The following is a 21,810-nucleotide window of genomic DNA, read 5'->3' on the forward strand; positions in this document are numbered from 1 at the left end:
TAGACTACAAAAAAGTCGTCTATTCATAGATCCTTTGTTAATAGATATGTAACAGCTGGAGGATGGATAGCCAAAATGGGTTTCTCTCAAGCCTCGCTGTCGGCTCAACCTTGTCTCCCAATCTCGATATCCTCTCTCGCTACGCCGGCCTCTCCGTTCCCTCCTCGATCGAGACGCTCAAAACCCCTTCTCCGATTGACTATGAAGCCTCAACAGCCGTTGAACATCGCAGTGCTGCACGCGCATTGCTGGTGAGAGCGCGAACAAGCGATGCAGGCTACCGTCCACCAGACCAACAGAAGAGACACCTCTTGCGCGTACCGAGCCGAAGAAGCTTGAAGCTGGATGAAGAAAAATGGACTTTTACAAAACACGAGGTTGGAAAGGTTCTCAATGAGCTTCTTTGTATGGCTCCGTTGCCCGATGTGCAAGTAGCGCACGCAGTGCTTGCTTCTGTACACATTGACTCGCTGGATGAGCTGTGGGAGCACTTCAAAGACAGCAAGCTCCAGAAGAGGCAATCCAGCATTTTTCGGCGTTCAACGTCTTCGAATAATGGATTGTCTAATTGGTTGAGTACCGTCACGGGCCAGGAAAACATACCGTATATCCATCTACTGTGCCAGTATAACGCAGGGCCCAATCTGTTGAATCAAGCCTTTGTAATTGCGCTCGCCAGGCGCAGCATCCCCTCAATGAAGCTTCTTCTGAGCTTCGGCGCGTGCATCTTGCCTATCTGCAAAGATTATGTGCGACCATTTGTGGCCAAGGACGACGTCGACATTGTGAAGCTTTTGCTTTCGGCTCCAAAGGGCATGAATGTTGAGGACTGGCAATACTCCCTTCAAGCAAATATTGAAGGGGCTCCACGTGGTGTATGCAAAACAGGCACCCTGCTTCAATGCGTCCATCATCGGCCAGATATTGCAACTGGGGAGTATCTCCTCAGAGCCATCGATGCGAACAATGTTGCCGCCGCCGCCGTTCTTCTTTCTTACCTGACTACTCGAACATGCATGATGCCTCCCATGTTTTCTGTCCAGAAATTCAGTGTCGCATCTTTCCTAAGCACAACCGGAAACGGGGTCGAGCATGAGAATCTTGCTGTACAGGCATGCGAGCGCATCTCGGCAAACCCCGAATACGAGACAAGATATAAGCTCTACTGCCTTCTCGATGAAACAAATCTTGTGAGAGATGTGCCGGCTCTTCGGCAAGAGATGTCGTACAGCGTCATGGCCAAAAGGACCCCTATGATTCACCTTCTGGTCAAAGCCGGAGTACGACCATCTATCGAAGAGGCTGTGTCTATGATGGACTTTTCCATTCTCGGAATAATGATTGCCGCGATGAGAGGAAGAGACGACGTTCCAAATCTGCTGTCACTTGTCCGGTTCGACACTCCAGAGGACGATATGCTTCGTTTTCTGGGTATGTTGGCTTCAAACGACTTGCACTTTCGAGGACAGCCATTGGATGATAAGTTCATCGAAGCAATTTCCAAAAGGCATCATCGCACTGTTGAGGCATTCCAGAGAATGGGTGCAACCACCACGTACAAGTCCATCCAAATGGTACTCAGCTCTGCCGATGTCGAGATGCTGGGGGTTCTACTACAAGGAGATATCAGTGATGAGGAACTTTCTCCTGCACTATCAGACGCAATGAAGATTGCAGATCCGTCAATTCGGCGCACGACTGTCAAAATGCTTGCTGATAAAGGCATACGGAAAGAAGCTCTACATGAACAACTGTGTCTCATCATTCAATATCCAGACCCTGATATGAGGCTCATCAAGATTTTACTCCAATATCAGCTACCTCTGCATGGGAAGGGCGGCAGGTTGAATGTAATTCACCTTGCCATTCACAAAGCATCTCTCGCAGTAATAGAGCTTCTCTGGAAATTCTATCCTCACCCAGCGTCCCTGTCAGAAGCCCTCCCGAAAAGCTTTTCGCGCATCGCAGAAGACGGTGGGAATCTTACCCACGATATCATCCAGTTCCTTCTCAAGAATGGTGTGAAGGGAGTGGGACTTGACAAGACGCTTCTGGTAGCTGCTGAGTCCAAGAGTCCTCGCGCATTGGATATTATTCGTCTATTGCTCAAGCATGGTGCAGATGCGAACTATAACCACGGCAATGCTTACGCAGCTGCATTGAACGATTACGCTAGGTTCGAGGTTCTTTGCAAAGCCTGCCCAGTAAAGGAAGTTGTCGCCAAGCGACTTCTCCCGTCGCTACTCGAGGCGAGTATTGCCAACACACAGGCATTGGAGCTAATGCTGCAGTCAGTGGCATCGAATGGATCAAGAATAGACTTGACAGAGGTGCCAAACTTATTGGAGGGTCATCCAAACATGGCGGCTATTATTCCATGTCTCATGAAGCATGGCCTTGATGTAAACCTTCAGAAAGGCGTGATCATACGGTTTGCCGTGGAGAAGAGCGACCTCCCGCTGTTGAAGACTTTGCTCTCCGTCAATACATCTACCAATTCCCTCAAGACTGGTTTCGCAGCTACGAAGAAGACTAAGATTCGAGAAACAAGGCTTGATATGATGAGACTTCTACTCGATAAGGCCGGCAACGCGGAAATTGGTCAGTCTGAAGAGCTATACGACGAAACACTAGAGGCTTTGTCGAAGTCGGGAGATGACAGGGGTTTCAAAATCCTTCTTGCTCACAAGCCACTGGTTGGCACCAAATCTCTCGGTATTGCTGCTGCGATCTCTTCAAGGTCCACGACTATTTTAGAGATGCTGCTTTCGCTTCGTCCAAGCGGGGACTCTATCACCACGGCTTGCATTGCGGCTTTCAGATCGCCCAAGCTCAATGATGGTCAGAAAGAAGCCGTCCTAGGGCTACTACTAGATGCCAAGCCAGGGCTCACGAAGGCTGAAACTTCCAGCCTACTGCATGCGATGGTAGAGCAGTATGGAGACTCCACGCTTGTTCCACTCATGCTCATGAAACGCGGCGTAGAAGTCACGGCGGCTCACCTCAAAGCTACTCTCATCTCAAGTAGTAAAGAGTTATTCACACTTCTAATTCGCGAAGTGAAGCCCACTAATGCTATAAATGAGTGCTTTACTCAAGCAATGTCGTCCGCCATGATGGTAGAAAGGCGTCGCTGGGTTTACGAAGCCCTTCTAGACACCGGAAAAGTTTCAATTACTGCTGCCTCGGCAGCGCTCCTCTTATCACTTAACGAAGGGACACCTGACGTGGGACTGGTAGAGCTGTTACTCAGGCATGGTGCTGATGTAAAGTTGAAGGAATTCCGTCCTCTAAAAATGGCTTTCAATCTCAAATCGGCAGAGGTTGCCGAGCTACTCATTCAATTTATCAAGGACGATAATACCGCTGCTGCAGCGTTCGACCTGGTACGAACCTCGACGGCAATGAAGCCAGCGTTCAGATTCAGGGTATATACTAGTCTTCTCAAACACAAAATCACCGAGGATAAACTCACACTAGCTCTCATCGACACATTGCAGAATGCTTCGGACATAGGTACCATGAGACTACTCCTTGAACGAGGAGCTATCCCAAGTGCAGACGGCGCCAAGTGTTTTGTGCTAGCCTGCAAAGCGGGAAATGAGGCCGCTCTCAGAATCATGTGTCAATATGCGAATGTTGATGCAGTGACTCTGGCTCTAATTGAGCACTGCTCCAAGGAAAAAGAGGTCGTCACGTGGCTGAAGGCTTGCATGTCCGAATTACGCAAAGCTCATCTTAAAGACTCGAATCTCCTGTACATGGCCATGGCCAAGTTCCCTAAGGGAGGGACTCTAGTAGAGAGGCTTCTTCATTACGGAATGTCTGCGGGAACGATGAAATCGGCTTCTTTATGCAAACAGTGGAAACGCGAGCCGATCACACCTTTGCTTTGGGGGCTCATGTCAGACTTGAAGATATCAAACAGAACTCTACTAGCTCTCGTCGCCATGGGAGATGATGGTAAGCACTACTAGAGCAACTTTGATCGATTCCATAGCTGACGAGGACAAGCGAATTTGTTGTACTCGACGCCCAGCTCCCAGGTATCAGCAGCTTTCGCCTGTATGCTCGACCCCGAACGCAACCCAGTTCTCGAATATCTCCTCAAATTACATGGGAAAGCCATAAGAATATCTGTTATACCGGGGCGTTCATTCTCCTACCTAAGTCAGAAGCCTAAAGCACCAGATCCCACCAAACCCATGACCCGCGACCTGGTTTTAAGCGAAGCAGCTCTCTACCTAGGTAACCTAAAAGCCTTCATTTCTCTAGGTGGCGGTAAAGATACAAACGATGGGTCACTACACACAGCTGCTTTGCTTGCGCTGCCAGAATTCGTCCGGTGGCTGCTACAATGGTACAGCGCAGATCTCGAGCACGAGGCTTTTGGGATGATGATTCCCCTCGTGGTAGCTTGTCGCTCAGAGGCGCGGCCGTGGTGCAGGGTCGCCAACGCTGAGAGTACTTTTGAGAAGCGGAGGGTAAAGACGATGCAGCTGCTTGCCAGAAAGACGGATCTGTCTTGGCGCAATCGAAGAAAGACAGTACTACACTTCGCCATAGATGAAGGGCCAGATGCTCTGCAAGCTATGCTGGAAGCCCTCGATGTGGCCCACGATGCGCGACGTAATGAGCGGTATCTATATACGGACCGAGAAGGCATCACATACTCCCTCAGCTGCTACATCCGCCATCTCTTGGACCCCGACAACAAGGATCCTAAAACCCTTAGAATGATCCTATTGCTGCGCGACACCGGTAAATTGAAGGATATTATGTATCGACCTGAAGAACCGGGCCCTGGAGTTGAACAGCCGGTTGGATATTGTGGGATGCCGCCAGACCTTGAGAGGAAGTGGGATGCGTATAGCGATTATGATTCTGTGTATTAGAGCAGCCGAAGTGGGAATGAGGTTATATGAGACGTAGTTTGACCCAGGATGCCATTGAAAAGTTGATATATGCTTTTGTATAGAACTCGATTGATAGACTTACATAAGCTCTACATGCGCCTCACAAATTCAAATGAACGTTTACTCTCGACCTGCAAGAGAGGGCAAAAAAGCCTAGTGCCTGATTTCGAAGTGATGAAAAGAATGGAGCAATTTCGATGTATAATAGCGAACCTTTAGATTCTGTGACTTTAGCTCTCCGATCTGATTATCTCGTTCTCTTAGAGCTTGGCTATGGTCGCGGACTGAAACACAGCTTTCGTTAAGAAAAAGGAGTAAGTTTGTTTACCTACTTTTAAAAATGCACTAAAGTACTATCGCACTTTTGTTTTCCATTACTGTCTTCCTACCAAAACAACATGGCCTAAGCTCCCCTTAATGCTTTCATTGCCATCATTTCATCGGTTTACCCAAAAACGGTGTGTTGACAGGCGTGGGATCCATCTTGTTCAATGTGTTGCTCCTGAAACGCCCTCTCCGCCTATTTCTCCTGCTCCTTCTATTTCTCCTGGTATGAGAAGCGTAAATCTGTGCCTGAACTGTAACGATTTGAAGAGGCGGTCGCCGCTGTCGAAATCTCTGTATCTCTTCCGGGGTGATGTGCATACTTCGAGGATTCCTACTGTGAGGTTCAGCCAGCGCGCCATTCTTTGCGGCTGGAACTGGTCTTCTTCTTGTAATAGGGAAGGCTGCTTGGGAAGATCCGGTAAGCGCTTCACCCGCTAATGCAGAGGACTCAGTTTCTTCTACTTCGTTTTCTAAGGAAGTAATCCGTTCCTCTAACATGTTGCTGATTTCACGCATCCTTGATACGATGCTATCATTGGGTGGAAGAAGACTCATTGCGCCGGCATGGTTGTTGAGAGTGCTTTGCAGTTGAGAAATGAGACGAGTTTTCTGATCTATATCACTAAAGCCTATTTAGCTCTGTCTCTGAGTATTTTCGAACCGAAGGGCTACGACGCACGGCATCTTGATAGTTCTAGGCCTTCAGCTCAGTCCTGTCAACAGGGATCGACTTGTAAGAGACTGTGAGATGCGTTTGAGAGTCAGTGTCTGGTTACGGGTTTTGGGACTATGGGAAGAATAAGATGCCAATTTTCCTGGTAATTATAGGTTTCTGGACTGGCTGCTCCAGTGAATGAGAGCGGCATGTTACTTTTACACAGGAGGTGAATCATCTTTTGTCGTCTATCCGAACCATGAAAGTCTCTCTTTCAACATGGTAGTATTCTTGGATTATTTCTATAACTCTTTGAGCGACTGTGCATAGTATTGAATGTACTTGCGACCTGCGATGCAACGGCTGCCTGTTAGGCTGAAATGAGTTATGCCAAACATCTTACAACCAGGGTTCATTTCAGCAGTAACAACTCCGTTGAGACGTAACAGTAGCCAACCTAAAGAGATGGTCAAGCATGAAATGTATTCCTGAAGAACAAGAAAACATGAGAACCAAGTTTAAAGTAGTAAAATTGATTCTGCAAAAGGTAGACTAAAATTATCCTAAATTTATGAGAAGTTACCTAAATCTCTTCATCACTTAGGCATAAGTTCAAGGGCTTGATTTCTTCCCCTTGCTATCGTCTAATGATCAAGGAATAGCTATGCCCCCTTGTTATTCTTGGCAGAACACCAAAGGAACAGCTCTCCTTTCGGGGAATGTGATTGGCCAATCAGGTAGCCGTGAATACGAAATTAGGCAATGGAGTTGACGAGTCTGGCCAATCACCACTAGCCGTGGCTCTGAGACCATGTATATATCACTCCCATAGCTCCCTTCACCCTCATAAAACTTGGTATACGATCGCGTAATTAAGAAGCTTAAATCCGAAAGTGACAAACAGATGCTGGTCAGGATATCCATAGGTCACTTAAATACTCACATTCTCTTGTCGGTGGCTTCTCGTAACCTCATAATTCGGGTCTAAGAACATCAAGCTCACTTTACATGCAAGTCATCATATTTAGTACAACAACGAGTCCACCATGCACTATGCGCCCACAGCAAGCCTCGTAGCTTTCATCGGTACCGGAGCCTTTTACTACTCTTCACCCCAACCGAAACCCTTGAACTCGTCCAAATTTCAAACACTTGGATCGAAAACGTCGCCATTCGCTCCAACGGGGATCTTCTCATAACAACAATCGGCGAAGGAAAGGTATATTCTTTTTCTCCGAACGCTACACCTGCTGCATTCAACCCCATTTTCAAGATTGAGGGAGTGAACGCACTACCAGGTATCGCCGAAGTTTGCCAAGATGTCTTTGCTGTTACCGGAGGCGTCTTTGAAGAGATGTATCAGAACAACACCATGAGCCTTTCGCTTCTCAAATTTGATGGCCACAATGTCTCCATCTCCACTGTCTTTCAGAAGTCCAAGTACGGGCCAGTTAACGGTATCTTGGCCCTTCCGCGGCATAAGCACATCATTCTTGCTGCCGATGCCGAAAGGGGGGAGATTTTGAGAATTGATACGACTACTGGACATGTCGGAGTAGCTATCAAGGACAAATCACTTGCTCCAATTCCTGGAGGACCCTTCCCCATTGGTGTAAACGGAGTCAAGATTTTCGACGGCTACCTGTACTTCACCAACACAGCTCATCAGTCCTTGAACCGGGTCAAGATCGACGACATGGGAAACAAACTTGGTAATTTCGAGGTTCTTTCCAAGCTTGAAAAGGGTTCCCCTTATGCCCCAGATGACTTTGCCATGGATCGGCATGGAAACACGCATGTTGTTTATTGGCAGGATAGGGTTGTAAAGATCACTCAGGGAGGAAAACAAACTGTTCTCGTAGAGGGACTTCTTGCCGGCCCTAGTAGTGCCGTATTTAGCAAAGACGGAAACACCTTGTATTTTGTTACTTCTGGACAGAACAACCTGGCAGTCTCTGGTGGACAAATAGTGGAGGTCAAGCTGTAAGGAACCGAGGAATAGCTAGCACAATCGAACTCAGTTCTCACTGCTGATTAAGCCCTCAGCCAAAAGTCTCAACAACAAATAACAAAACCAAACGATGAAATCCGTCGAGATATTCTAGGTCTTTATTAAAGTGGATTAAGATACCTTCTGTCTAAAGCTTGCTCACGAAGAGACTCTGCACATTACAGAAACCCTTGAGTCCGTTGATGCCCCACTCAGCACCGATTCCTGACTGCTTGTGACCACCGAAGGGGGCCATGGGAGTGATATCAAAATGGTTGTTGACCCAGACAGTTCCCGCCTCGAGTTGCTTAGCCACCCGCTCAGCTGTTTCAATGTTTGCAGACCAGACGGAGGCTCCAAGACCAAGCTTGGTATCGTTGGCACGCTCAATGACTTCATTTTCATCCTTCCATGAAAGGATAGGGAGGATAGGGCCTATTTTTGTCAGTGGCTATTCCAAGACTATGTGTCGCCAGGAACTTACCAAAAGGCTCCTCAACCACAATTCTTGAGTTCTCGGGGGGGTTATCAATGACCGTAGGCTGGATATAATAACCATCCTTGGGCGCAGGATCAAACTTGCCACCCGTAGCGACCTTCCAGCCTTGCTTCTCGATGTCGTCGAAGAATGTCTTGACTCTGTTGTACTGCATTTCGTTCTGAACAGGACCGTGGCTAGTTCCTTCAGACGAACCGTCACCGAGCTTGTAGTTCTTGACGTGCTTGACTACGACGTCGCGGAATTTCTCGTAAATGGATTCGTGGACATAGATTCGCTTGACGTTCAGGCAGATTTGGCCTGAGTTCATGAATGCAAGTGTAGAAACCTGTCGGTCGTTAGAAAGGCCGCAACTGTTTCATACCGTTCATTAGGCTTACCTTTTCAGCCACGCTCTCAATGTCCACATCAGGGAACACAACAGCAGCATCATTGCCACCCCTGTCAAATATTAGCCACCATAACCACATCCAGAGAGTTGTACTCACAGCTCAAGAGTAACACGCTTAAGTGTCTTTGCAGCACTCTGCATGACCAACTTTCCAGTATTAGTCGAACCCGTAAAGCTGATCTTATCAATACCCTCATGGCTTGTAATCCAAGGTCCAAGGCTATCATCACCACTGAGTGACTGAACAACACCAGGAGGGAAGAACTGCTGCGCCAGCTCAACCAGCTTCAGGCCACAGTAGGGCGTGAAAGGCGATGGCTTTACGATGATCACGTTTCCTGTAACAAGAGCCGGTGCAATCTTTGCAGCTGCAAGCATGAGGGGGAAGTTCCATGGGACGATAGCAGCGGCTACGCCGAGAGGAGTGTATCTGGTGATGATCTTGCGGCTCTCGCTGTCCTCGACAACCTCTTCGGGAAGATCAATGCTAGCTTGACCTCTGACCCAGGCGATCGCTGCCTCAGTCTCACCAGAAGCTTGAGCAATCTAAGTCATTAGTAATGTCCTTGTTCTTTATTCAGTACCAAAGTCTTACAGGTTTGCCTTGCTCGGAAACAAGAAGATCGGCGAATTCCTTCTTTTGAGCTTCAATGGCATCGGCCCAAGCAAACAGTTTTTGCTTTCGTTCCTCCCAGGGAACCTTTGACCAAGACTTGTAAGCCTTTCTGGCAGCGTCAACAGCTCGGTTCAGATCATCCTGGGTGGCGACAGGGACTGGGGGCTTCTTCTCAAGAGTCGCTGGGTTGATACCCTGGTGGGACTTTTGAGTGGGCGCGCTCTCGCCGTTGATGATCTGGACATAGTTGTCCTTGAGGTTGATAGGGTGAGACTTTGTTCCGTTGGTAGCCATGGTGAATAATGAAGAGCAATACGAGACTTGGCAGAAGAAGCAGTGAAAATAGGGTTTGTTTTAACCTTTTTATAATTGTTACTCTGCTTTCAGCTCGATAACCCCCGCACTTTGGTCAACGTCAATGAAAACGCCAGACGAATCATGTTGCACATGAAATATCGGTCTGTCGTACAAGACGAGACATGGACCGGATACTTAGATCCCGAAACCCCCCCCTCCCCACCCCATGATTATCAGTGCCAACTGTACCAATTGTGCGATTATAGCCTGGGCGAAGCCGGGCCCTCGGACCGAGGGGCACGGCTACTAATCCCGTGTGAGATAACAAAGTTCATGATAGACAGCAAGATGATTTGCCTCCGAAGCGATCGCGTATATATCCAGTAGGAGTGATGTTCGCCGAAAGAGGGGGAGGTACGATAACTCTCTGTGGACTAGCCCTGTTCGGAAGTGATTATCGCGTATATGTCTAAGAATCTACACAAGTCGCAAGCTAGACGGACTTTTTGCCGTATGCGGAATAAATTAGAGAGCAGCCGATATGGACCTTCGGGCTTATACCTAGTGTTCTCATGACTTCCCTCACTTCCTCCCAAGCAAGCCAACAATATCATCTTTCTCACAAGCACTTGCGATATCCAATGCGCTTCTTCCCTTCTCATCCTCCTTCAGGGGATCTAAACCTTTGTCCATCATCAAAACAAACAATTTCTTGTCATGTCCCTCAACCGTGCTATAGGTATTTGCCCTCCCTGCAATCATGTGTAGCGCTCCCTCTCCCGATTTGTTCAGCGCAAGAATGTCAACACCACTATCTTCTGGGAACAGGATCGCGTAGTGGTCAGTATGGCATGATTCTGGATGAGAGTTATACCCGTTATTTGTTGGTGAAGAGAGATATGTGTGCAGAGGCGTGTTTCCAGCGTCGTCGGGAACGTTCATGGAACCTCCTTGGACGACGAATTTTCCCCATAGAGCATGACACTGATTGAAGTAATCGTCACCAAGCTCGATCGTCAGTCGACCTGGGGATCCAGGTTCTCGGGTGTTGAGAAGGCATTGCGAGGCTATGTAGTGGAGAGCAGTGCGGCCCTGTGGATCAGGTTGAAGCAGGTCGGCTCCTTTCACAAGGAGTGCTTCACAAACTCTAGGGCGCAATAGTCGAAGAGCATAGTGGAGTGGTGAGTACCCTTCCTGATCTTCCTGAAAGAGGGTTGGGGCGACCTCTGTTCGATTTATGAACTCGATGAGTGTATCGTCCGGCAAACCAGGGTTACTCAGCAGATGGTGGAGAGCTGTCTTGCCAAGGTTGTCAACGAGAGTTGCATCGGCTCCGAGATCCAGCATCCGCACAGGAGGTCCTGTCGGGAGCTTTTCCCAGTGTCTATGAGAGAACCCAGGTAAGGTTTCCCGCCAGTTACAAGCAGCCATAAGGACAGTCTGGCCCTGTTGGTCGCGATGGTCGAAGTCAATATGTGGCGCGCATGGCGGCTTCAGAAGCTCATCAAGAACTTCATAGTTTGGGTATACAAAGAGGAAATGAATTAGCGTCTCATCATCGTTTAGGGGTAGATAAAGATTTGCCCCATGCCCAATGAGAGTTCGTAGCAAAGGTATTGTGTTGGTAAGTTGTGCATTGAGCTTTTCAGCGAAGGCAGCGCAAAGCATGGGACAAACGCGGCGTGACTTGGTCAGGTTGTAATGCACATTCCGACTGTGCTTCGCTTCGCTCGGTGTGTCGGGACTCGACCCATGGTCAAGGAGTGCTTCCAATACTTCCTGGTTCTGGTCGAAAATTGCTCCGAACAAAGGGCTTTCCTTTCCTATGGTTGCGTCTGCACCTCGACTGAGCAGTTCCTTTGTGACATCTGGTGCATTGGATGCCTTATGGAGCGGCGTCAATTTGGCGTTGTCGAGTGCGTTGATGTCAGCTCCATGGTCAAGGAGTATCTTAACAGCTTCTAGCCTTGCTAGACCTTTCACATCGCGGTTATCATGGACCAACCCCCCAGCTGCGATATGAAGTGGTGTCTGTCCATCTTTGTTCAAGGCATTGACTTCGGCTCCATTTTCAATCAGATACCTCAAGCCTTCTATCTGCCAGTATTGATTCGCCTCGGCAAGGACATGCAGTGCCGTTCCGCCCGAGGTTACGCCACTGCGTTTGTCGTATCTGTTCCCGATAGGCACCGCAAAATTGGCGTTGACATCAACCTCCAATTTCTCAACGAGTAATCTCAATGTGAGCATGTTTGACTCTTCTTGCGAACAAGCCAGGCATAGCGCAGTCATAAGAGATTCCGGGTTCCGCCTTTCCTCAAGGATCTCTTTCTCAAGCCTTGCTTTTGCATTCTCGTAATTGCTGTAGTACTGGATGAGTCCAGGTGCCTGCCCGATAGCAGAAAGGTGATTGATAGTCTGGCAGCTGCTCGGTCTCATAATTTGCTCGAGTAACTCGTAGGTTCCCGTTGCCAATGGTGCAGTTTCGATGCATCGATCCATTAGTTTTGCAGCATCAGGGGCGGAAAGAAGGCTTAGGAAGGTGGGAGGATTTTCCATCAGACTCTTGAACCCATCTTCATCTTGACGTAAGGCCTCCCAGCAAGATTTCGGACACATGAGAAGCATTTGTAATTTGATGCCTCTCCGCATCTCTTCCACCTTTGCACTATCGTTCTCCTTCTCCAATTGGACTGTAGCCATTTTGAACAGTTCTTCGTCCTCTGAAAAAACTTCCGCAAAGTCAGGGCAGCCTGCAAAGAGAGCCAAATCCAGGGCGGTTCGTTTGCGATCATCTAGCCAACCAAGGTCAACACTATGCTCAACTAGCATTTTAATGATGGTGGCAACTCCTGGCGACGACTGTCTCTGAATATCAACCTTCGGGGTAGAGTATCTGGCCTGATACCAAGACTCTCTTGCATGATTGTTATCAGCACGAGGCCGAAGCGGGTCAACGCATGGCCTTCGAAGCCATGGGGACTCGCGTGCTTGAAGGTTCCATATGCTCTGCTCAATTCTGATGTCCGCACAAGCATGCAAGACAGAAGAGCCATCGTTTGCTTTGATGTAGGTCGAAGCCCCGTAGCGTAAAAGCCAGGCAACAATCTCTGGATCGCCAGAACTACAGGCATAATGAAGTGGTGTTCTGCCAAATTGGTCTTCCTGGTTCACATTTATATTGGAAACAGTTGCCAGAATCTGGGCAATGATGCTGGTTTTGCGAGCTCGGCATGCCAGATGAAGGATGTTTTGTGAGTCAGAAGTCAAATAGTTGAAATCAAGCCCGAGTTTCTTGAGCTCGGCCACTTCAACTTCCGATGTCATGACTGCCAAATGAAGCGGTGACAGCCCATCCTTATCACGGATCTGTAGGTCAACCTCACCGTTCCGGTTCAAGACATCCAAGAAGTGAATGCGTTTGTTATCAAGCAAGGTACTCCCAGTACGTCTGCGGGTTTGGAAGACGTGTAAAGGCGTGGCACCCTGATTGTTGACAGCGTTGACTGGAATCCTAAGACTGAGAAGCCAACCAAGAAGATTGGCAGATTCTCTTGTACCGTCATACCCCTTTGCGACAATATGTAAAAGCGTGTCTCCGTTGTCATTGGTGGCAAGAGGGTCAATGCCTTCGTCTACGAGCATTTCCATTTCCTCTGTACGCCTCGTTCCATAGAGGCAAAGACGATGTAGTGCGTTGTTCCCGTTGGAGTCTGTGACATTTGTCTGTGCACCGTGATTTTTCAGGATGCGCAATCGTTCCTTGCCTCCTCGTACACAATTCAAATAGAGAGTGTTACCATTTGAATCAACCATCTCCGTATCGATTCCTTCGGCAAGTAGAAGTTCAAGATAGTGAGTGAACCTGTCTGTGTCGTGTATCCCTGAAAGGTTGAACCAGCAATCTTTCCTCACAGACATGTCGGTTGCCCTCTCGAACAAAGCTTCGAACATGTCCGGCCCTCTGGACATCGCAATGCCGACTGGTGTTCTTCCATACTTATCCTTGCCACAAGGATCAGCACCTTGGTTGAGGAGATATTTCACAATATCCATCCTTCTGGAGTCAGTATCTGGCTCGCCAGAACCCGTCTCAGATACAGCTCTGTGCAAAGCTGTGTCTCCATCCTCGCTTTTCTGTAGCGGGTCACACCCATGTTCCACCAAAAGCTTGATAGCCTCCAAGTCCCTGCTGTGTTCAAGGACTTTGTGCAGTATTGTATCCGTATTTGGGGGCTGGCCAAGAACCTTGAAATTGGCGCCAGCTCTTACCAAGGCCTTCAGAGCCGGTAGATGATTTCGTCTTTCGTCGGAATACCGTGGATCTTGTGCTGAAATGATCAAGGGGGTTTTTCCACGGCCATCAAACCGCTCAAGGTCAGCCCCAGCTTTCAGCAACATTCTGAGGACCTCTTGGCAATCGGAATCGTTATTATCTTCCCAGCCCTCTACGAGGCGATGTATCGGTGTTGCATCTTGCCGCTTCTGAGGACGTGGGCCATTCATCCGTCGTCTCGGTTGCCATTGGGATATCTTATTCACATCTGCACCTGCACGAATGAGTCCTTCGACACTCTTGACATCGGGCATAGCACAAGCAAAATACAACGCTGTCGCCCCTTCGTAGGTTGCATCAGGCGAGACAGCCGAGTTGTTCAAGATTGCTTGAACTGCATCTGCTCGACCGAACTGACAGCATTGGCACAGAAGTTGTTCTAGCATCTGTGGCTCACAGAAGGGTATCATGACAGTAATAACCTCTGTGTGTCCTCCTCGACTGGCATAGTATATAGAGCATTCACCTTTTGTGCTTCTTTCGCCACCTAGGAGACGCCCTGTTCGATTTTCCCTTGTTTTTATCGTGTTTGGTTTGACGCCTCCTTCAAGTAAGACGGCCACAACCTTGGCGTAGTTCTTCAAGGTTGCGAGATGGATGGGTTTCAACCCCCTTCCGTCTTCGGCATCAGGATTGGCCCCGTATTGAATGAGGAGCGCGGCGACTTTATCGTGGCCATTTGCCGCTGCCCAATGTAAGGGAACCCGCTCTTGAGCATCAACTGCCGAAACTGACGTGCCCTGCTTGAGGAGCTGAGAAGCGAACTGAGTTAACCCTGCAAAGGCTGCAATGTGAAGACACGTAGGTATCCCATTCAGTGAGCCTTTGTCGCTTGACGTTGATCCCCATTCCAGTACAAGCCATCGCAGAAACGAAATGCTCTTTGAGTTGAGAAATTCCATGATGGCCTCGAAGAATTCGTTATCGTCCACGTCGTAGTTCGACGCATGGTATGGCCAATTCTCAACCGCATAGCTGAGGAATGGATGTCGTAGGCGAGCTGATCTGTACTCGAAAGCATCATGTTCGTCGCGAAGACCAAGGTGTTGATGCCTGTAATGCCACGCGTCATAATCGACTTTGTGTCTGGGTGTTTCGAATGTCACCGATGGATCGACGACTGAGTTGTTTCTGGATTGCTCGCTCTCCATTAGAAGTGCTCCGGACTGGAGATAAAAAAGGCAGTTCATGGCCATACGCTTGTGTGCCTGAAGAGAGTCGATGATTGGGAAGTCAGATGGGCCAACAGTGGAGGCGCTGCGAGTATCTCCACGTAGGAACTCCGTGAAAGAGTGATGGATTACCTGCAATGTCTCGTCCTCAAGGATCTCGATCAGTGGCCCACAGCTAGTTGCGATCAAACTTTTGAAGGCGCTGGCTTGGATGATGTCAGGATGAACGCACTTCAAGAGGCTTGCCAATTCATTCAATCGGAGGGGACGCGATGCATGAATGACTGCCTCAAGGATCAAGACTTGAACATCTATAGTGACTCCAGGCTCTCCCCGTTGCTTTTCCAGCATGTTCGTGTACGTCTGCTCTAGACCTACCGGAAGCGATGCCTCGAGATCTTCAATGTTGAGAGCTACATCGGATTGCAGGAAATCCTCAACTTGATCCATGGCCAGCTTGGCGTAGAGGAAGAGGCCTTGCGATTTCTCGGCAACCATGTTGATGAGATCCTTTTTCGCATCAAGATGATGCTCCACCGTAGGGGCGTTGTCAAATCGATAATTGAGATAAGAATGAATGTCGGCATCCACAAGGCGCTGTTGCAGGCTGATGTGAACGATAGATGAATCTCGTAGCGTTCTCTGCAAGGTCCGAGACGGTCTGCTGGTCATGAGCAACTTCAGAGTTCTGGGTCGATGAGTAGCAAGACCGTTGAGCCTCTCCAAGATTGGCGTACTATCGGTCGACATCTCATCGAGCGCATCGCCTACACAGTACAGCTTGGGAACACACGATGCACCATCAAGAAAGAGTTGAATGAGCTCATTGTCCGAGGTGTCATCCAACCTGTCCTGAACTCGCGATTGAAGAGCAAACTGCAACTTGGGAGAATGGGGTAGCAATTGAGCAAGCCAATCTTGGATCAGGGCACGTGGAGAGAAATTCGCAGCGACGATGTTTCTGAAAAAGAAAAATAGAACGGGACAATTCTCAGTCGTTCGCAGATGCTGAATCAGACTAGCTGCCATTACAGACTTGCCGGCGCCAGGGACACCTTTGATCCAGAGACTACCATGATCGGGAGAAGCATGCCATTTGCGATACTCTTCTGTTTCGCAAATCCAAAGCCCAGTCCCTGGAGCCTGGGATAGCAGATGGCGACGATACTCTGAGCTTTCGGCGAGATAGTCGGTCGGCTGGAGCCATTCTCTCAGCTCAGCAACGGCCTCTGGGCTCAACGCAGTGTCTTGATGATCAACGAAATCGTATTCGTCTGCGGTATTCGCCGACTTGGGCATCTTGACACTGAGATCAATAGATCATGTCAATGGCAAGGGTACTATACGTGAAGGTATTGGATGAGGGTGGTGACCGTGAATTTACAGCAAGACGACCATGTCAGACGGAGTAGGCAGCAATCGCGCTTTACTAACCAGTGACGCTAATGATTGGCCCAGACAGCATGTTCCAACCATCCCACTCCGGGCCACTAGAGTACTACTGTACAACTTTGGACTACAACATGGGAATGTTCAACATTATTCTTTTACAATGTTGGTGTGGTGCAAGAGGCTTATCATATCGGTGTCGGAAGAAAAAGATCGTGAAGTTGAGGAGTCGCGCGGCTTCGCAACGGGATGCGACTACGGCCACGGCGTAACAGAAGAGTTCCGAGGGCGGTCGGCGCAAGACTGATTGCGAAGAGGTCACCAAGCCTGGTTTGTCTGGTCTGGTTGGGACCATGCACATGCATACGCATTGATGGATAGCTTCCGTCCAGTGAGTGATGACTATTGCAAGAAAGCGAAGTCGCGGTCTCGAGGAATAAGCAGGGGAGCATGGCACGGCCATGAATAGAAGCGATTGATGTTGTAAATCGTCTTGGGAGCCATTCTACTCCGTACATCAAGTAAGACGTCGATGTGGCTTCTTGGTGTCGCGTCGCATCGCATCGCACTATCGCGTCAAATTGTCATAATCGGAGGAATAACATCGCGGCTCGAGCCAGTTGGGGAGGGTAGCTGGATTTGGCACAGTATAGAAGCAAATAGAGTTGAACTGGTGAGTCACTTCAATTGCGGTCAATGAGGAAGCGACAGACATCTAGGCATCCGTAGTCCGTGACAGCGCAATTGCTGAATCTGGGAGCTGCAGTGGTGCTTGGTGAGACTGAGAGCCGTCTCAGCGACCTCAGGCCATTCAGGACCCTAAGACAGTACAGGGGGGGGGGCAGTCCAATGGCAAGTCTCTTCTACTTTGTGTTCTACCAGATAGCGGCATTTTGCCGTTGGAAAACGTAGCTGATAAAGTATGTAGTACTTACGACCCTACTTAGGGCCTTCCCTGAACTTGGGGTCAAAGTCCGGACCTCATGGTCCAAATTGGTCGATGAAAAATTCACTCATGAAACTTGAGGAGCGGGAACAATACTCTCACCTCTCTCTGTCTACATGCTACTGAGATAATTACGAAGAAGAAGATGGTGGCCACGATGTGTCGCATGTTCCAATTCTCTTTGCAATTTATCAGGGTAAAGGTGGTATTGTTCACGTTAACGTCAGCGGGTAAAACATCGTAAATCTGGGGGGTGAACATGAGCCTGGAGAAAATCACGTCAATCAAAGCACGAAATAAGATAATTTAATGACCAACGCAACTTGTAAAATGAAAGATCAATTGAAAAAAGCCAAGTAGCTTTACTGCTCTATTGATTGTCCTCCTTGACACAGATTTGAAGCAGTTAAGTGTGACCCAGGGTAGGTCAGTGGCCAGCGTACCCAAGGCTCCGGCCGGTGGAGACAGCATTCTGTCTCCTGGACTTCTTACCAAAGTCATCATTTTAGATCACATGAAGATGCTATTAGCTACGGGCATAGTCTGGAAGAATGGCTGAGAAAAACAACTATGTAGGAGACCTGCGACCACCAGACTGTCATAATGATTCATTCAACTCTTATTTTGCATGGCGTTGTGCAAGGTCACCGTCAGTTAAGAGGTACATTTATTCTCTGCCAAATACTATCTACAAAAATGTCTTTCCTAACTTGGCTTACTCAATCTTATGTACTGTTACGGAGTAATTGGCTCACAGGCCGAGCCTACACTAAACCATAGTAGGCTACGGCGGCAATGAATCATTTACTGTCAATGAACGGTCTTCCGGGCCCGTGGAGATTGGAGGTATAAGAAAGAAATGGCAGACAAGTCCTTATAAAGTCAAAAGATCACTTCAAAAGGAGATACCATAGAACATGCAACGCTCCGGCCAATAGGTCTTTCAAAATCTGCTCATTCTATCCCAATCCCATAGCCCTTCACAATTACATCAGGATCACCCTCTGCCAGCCACAATGGGTTACATGAAAACTACCTACGATTACGTCGACCTCAACGCGCCTTTCACGCCCCTACCTAAATACGGCCATTTTTCCAAAAAGACTCCCGAGTATGAACAAGCAGAGCCTTCCATCCGAAAGACGTATGAAGTTCTCTATTCCCTCCCCGACTTTCCCAGTGTCCGCGCAGTCGCTGGTGATGCAGATGCAGTGATGCCCCCTGGGGGACCTGATCGCTACAAAAATGTTGTCACAGAGCTGATCGACATTCCTACTCGCGATGGAACCATGATTGAGCTCAAGGTTTATAAGTCGCCTAATGTTAATGAAAACGCTGTTTTGATGTATCGAATGCATGGTGGTGGTAAGTGTATGGGCCAAGCCAGTCGATGGGCTTTGCTGACACTTATAAGGCTGGTGCCTTGGCCGTCATGAAGTCGATGGCGTTGATAACGTATATGCTGCCATCAACACCAGAATTATCGTCGTGAGTGTCGATTATAGGACGTGAGTACCACGCCTCCAAAAGATATACGGGAGGTTTGCTAACGGAACCAGAGCCCCGGAGCATCCCTTCCCAACACCAATCAATGATTGTTACGACGGTCTCATCTGGGTGAGTTGGTAGCATGGAACTCAATGATCGTATTCAGTTGACCATTTCCAGTGCAAGAAGAACGCAGACAGGTTAGGAGTTGACCCGGAGAAAATCATAATTAGTGGAGGCTCTGCTGGTGGCCAGCTTGTGAGACCTCCTTTCATTTTACCTATGGAAAACAATCTTATAACCATACAGGCAGCTTCACTCGCTCTAGACTGCGTCAGAGACGGTGTGACCGGGCTTGTCGCCCAAGTGTTGCATTTTCCATCAACGTGTCATCCCAAATTCTTCCCCACGGATAAATATGAATACGGCAGCTATATCCAAAACTACGACGACGCTGTCCTAAGCACAATAAACATGGAGACTGTCTTAGATGCTCATGTCCCTGATGCGAAACCAGACCACAGACACTCTCCTCTCCTTTCAGAATCATTCCAGGGACTCCCACCAACACGTGAGCGCTTCCATAGGTTTACATGCTTAAGCTAACAGGCTCCAGTGATTCAATGCGGTGGAACGGACGTCCTTAGAGATGATTCATTCGCTTACGCTGATGCTCTCAAGAAAGACGGCGTTGACGTGGAAATTCACTGTTATGCTGGACTTCCACATTGGTTCCCTGTTGTACTTCCTCAAACACCTCAAAGCGTTCAGTTTTATGAAAGATACAACGACTTCTTAGCCAGGCATGCAGGAAAGTGAGAGTGCTTTAGGCGGGAGACAATTAGCATTACTAAGGTCTGGGGAGGTCTCGAGGTTCATGGCCTTATGAAGCCAAAGCGACATAGAAATAGATGGATATGCCGAAAATGTTGGAATAGGAATGTATATATGCTCCAGCAGCACCAATGCTTGAGACAAAGCCAGCCACTCAGACAAACACTGGCCCTTCCACCCAATTATCAAGAAAGCTCATATCCAAGCCCTCTAATGTCCAGGAATCTGCCACTGGGATATCTTGTAAAGAAGGCGACCTATCTGGTTCGGTTCCCATACATCCTCCTTCATCTCTTGATGAAGAAGGTATAAGATTAGCCAAAGTGCCATTTTCCAGAGCGTTCCCCGGCCCCGGCCGATCCAGTGCTATATTGCCCCAGGGAACTTCCATTGTGATAGGTGGCTTTTCCGTTCCATAAGGATCGCGCCTCAGAATTTTGATCACGGGCAGATTGGGCAGATGAATGTCGAGAGCTGTTCCATCGTCACTGGCTTTGACATGATGACCCAAATTCCCATCCCTCACCGACTCTTCGGCAAAAGAAACACTATAACGTACGCCAGCTGCAACGTTATCCTCAATTGCCAGAAGATAGTGTAGTAGGGTCATTAATCTCCGAGAAATATCGTCACTCGCTTTACGCACTCCGTCTTGTGCTATTTTTAGTACTTGTTCAATAAGCCCACGATCACTCAACCGCTGTTGTGTCAGAAAGTGAAAGCCTTGCTCCTCGATCCGCTTGTGACGTTCATCGCAAAGAATGTGAGCAATAGTTAAGGCTGTACACGACATGAAGGCGATTAGATCTGTTCCGCGGCAGTGATATCGTGACTGAGGAATCGAGCGGATAGAGACGAAACGCGTTAGGATTTCTCGACTTGCTGTTACAGCCGTCAACTTGTTGTACTTCCACTCTTCTCCCCCATCGACTTTCAATAGATAGGGCATATGGAGCTGTAAGAGAAGGTGGTACTGCATAAAATGATCATTGAAGCGAAGAGTCTCGCGGATTTTATCGGGGAGGTCATAGTGGGAGGACAAATTGGGCATGATCCACCACTGGGCTGGCATAGATGTACATGCATCTCGCAGCAACTTATCAATCTCTCTCGTGAGTGATTGATCAAAAACATCAGATGACCTTCTACTCAAAAGACGGGCGCACGCAATTGAGCAGAGATGTTGCATCTTCCGATTTGCAGAGTAAGAGTCAGGTGCATCGAGGTTACCAGCTGTTTCGTCAGGCGCACTTTGGGGCAGACCTAGCATCAAACAAAGATATCGATCGAGGTTGATCACACGGAACCATAAATCGTCTGGTTCAACGGTGGCTCCTCTTACCGAAGATGGAATAATGCCCTTGTTGAGGCCCAAAACCTGGGCTATCATGACAGCACGGCGTGCCGCAAGCCACGATCGGCGAAGATTGCCTGCGTAGTTCTCATAAAGAGCCTCGAGCATGATGCATTCTATGCCTTCGAGTGACGATACTAAGTCATCGTTGCAGGTAACAAGATCATGCGCGACTTTGACAATCCGTGCCATTATGTTCTGGTAACTTGTGCTGAGATTTTCAAGGTACTTTTCAGACGAGATGAGAGTTCCTTGGAGAAAGGTGGAGAGTACGAGCATTTTCCTAGCGACGAGGACAGGATGAGCTCGTTGTGGTGGCAAGCGAAGCAAGCTGGACGGAGATGGGAGCCTTGAGCCGCGTTCCTTTGGTGGTGCGCACGTCATCGCTCTGATGATCTGCGAGGACTCTACCGGGACGCTCATGATTATTTTCATGTCTTCTGAGCTTGGCCAAGCAGATATTAGGGCTTGGTACACAGCATCGTGGGGTCCTGGATCATTGGGAATGTGAGCTGGTGGTGATCTTTCGGACTGTGGTGTAAGCTCTATGGGGTGTATCTACCATTTGTGAGTGTCATAATTTATTTCATGCCTTGATAC

General features: G+C 48.5%; 6 protein-coding genes across 6 annotated transcripts; 4 read left to right on the forward strand and 2 right to left on the reverse strand.

Moving 5' to 3' along the window:
- Nucleotides 1-695: 695 nt before the first annotated feature.
- On the forward strand, nucleotides 696-3,977 carry J7337_010736 (uncharacterized protein; the record flags this gene model as incomplete). Its single annotated transcript, XM_044828310.1, has 1 exon — nucleotides 696-3,977. One exon carries the CDS (start codon nucleotides 696-698, stop codon nucleotides 3,975-3,977), a length of 3,282 nt encoding a protein of 1,093 aa, XP_044676864.1.
- A 228-nt stretch (nucleotides 3,978-4,205) lies between these two features.
- Nucleotides 4,206-4,895, forward strand: J7337_010737 (uncharacterized protein; the record flags this gene model as incomplete). The annotated part of the gene is made up of 1 exon (XM_044828311.1): nucleotides 4,206-4,895. The coding sequence occupies one exon, from the start codon at nucleotides 4,206-4,208 to the stop codon at nucleotides 4,893-4,895; it is 690 nt and encodes a 229-aa protein (XP_044676865.1).
- Nucleotides 4,896-7,270: 2,375 nt separating this feature from the next.
- J7337_010738 (uncharacterized protein) lies at nucleotides 7,271-7,885 on the forward strand (the record flags this gene model as incomplete). The annotated part of the gene is made up of 1 exon (XM_044828312.1): nucleotides 7,271-7,885. The coding sequence occupies one exon, from the start codon at nucleotides 7,271-7,273 to the stop codon at nucleotides 7,883-7,885; it is 615 nt and encodes a 204-aa protein (XP_044676866.1).
- A 151-nt stretch (nucleotides 7,886-8,036) lies between these two features.
- On the reverse strand, nucleotides 8,037-9,688 carry J7337_010739 (uncharacterized protein; the record flags this gene model as incomplete). The annotated part of the gene is made up of 5 exons (XM_044828313.1): nucleotides 8,037-8,323; nucleotides 8,373-8,715; nucleotides 8,768-8,828; nucleotides 8,876-9,324; nucleotides 9,374-9,688. The coding sequence occupies 5 exons, from the start codon at nucleotides 9,686-9,688 to the stop codon at nucleotides 8,037-8,039; spliced, it is 1,455 nt and encodes a 484-aa protein (XP_044676867.1).
- Nucleotides 9,689-10,273: 585 nt separating this feature from the next.
- On the reverse strand, nucleotides 10,274-16,498 carry J7337_010740 (uncharacterized protein; the record flags this gene model as incomplete). The annotated part of the gene is made up of 1 exon (XM_044828314.1): nucleotides 10,274-16,498. The coding sequence occupies one exon, from the start codon at nucleotides 16,496-16,498 to the stop codon at nucleotides 10,274-10,276; it is 6,225 nt and encodes a 2,074-aa protein (XP_044676868.1).
- Nucleotides 16,499-18,550: 2,052 nt separating this feature from the next.
- Nucleotides 18,551-19,841, forward strand: J7337_010741 (uncharacterized protein; the record flags this gene model as incomplete). Its single annotated transcript, XM_044828315.1, has 5 exons — nucleotides 18,551-18,899; nucleotides 18,949-19,042; nucleotides 19,094-19,151; nucleotides 19,203-19,593; nucleotides 19,639-19,841. 5 exons carry the CDS (start codon nucleotides 18,551-18,553, stop codon nucleotides 19,839-19,841), a joined length of 1,095 nt encoding a protein of 364 aa, XP_044676869.1.
- Between the last annotated feature and the right edge of the window lie 1,969 nt (nucleotides 19,842-21,810).

This window comes from Fusarium musae, chromosome 8, assembly GCF_019915245.1.
Source record: "Fusarium musae strain F31 chromosome 8, whole genome shotgun sequence".
In the NCBI taxonomy this organism is placed as follows: domain Eukaryota; kingdom Fungi; phylum Ascomycota; class Sordariomycetes; order Hypocreales; family Nectriaceae; genus Fusarium; species Fusarium musae.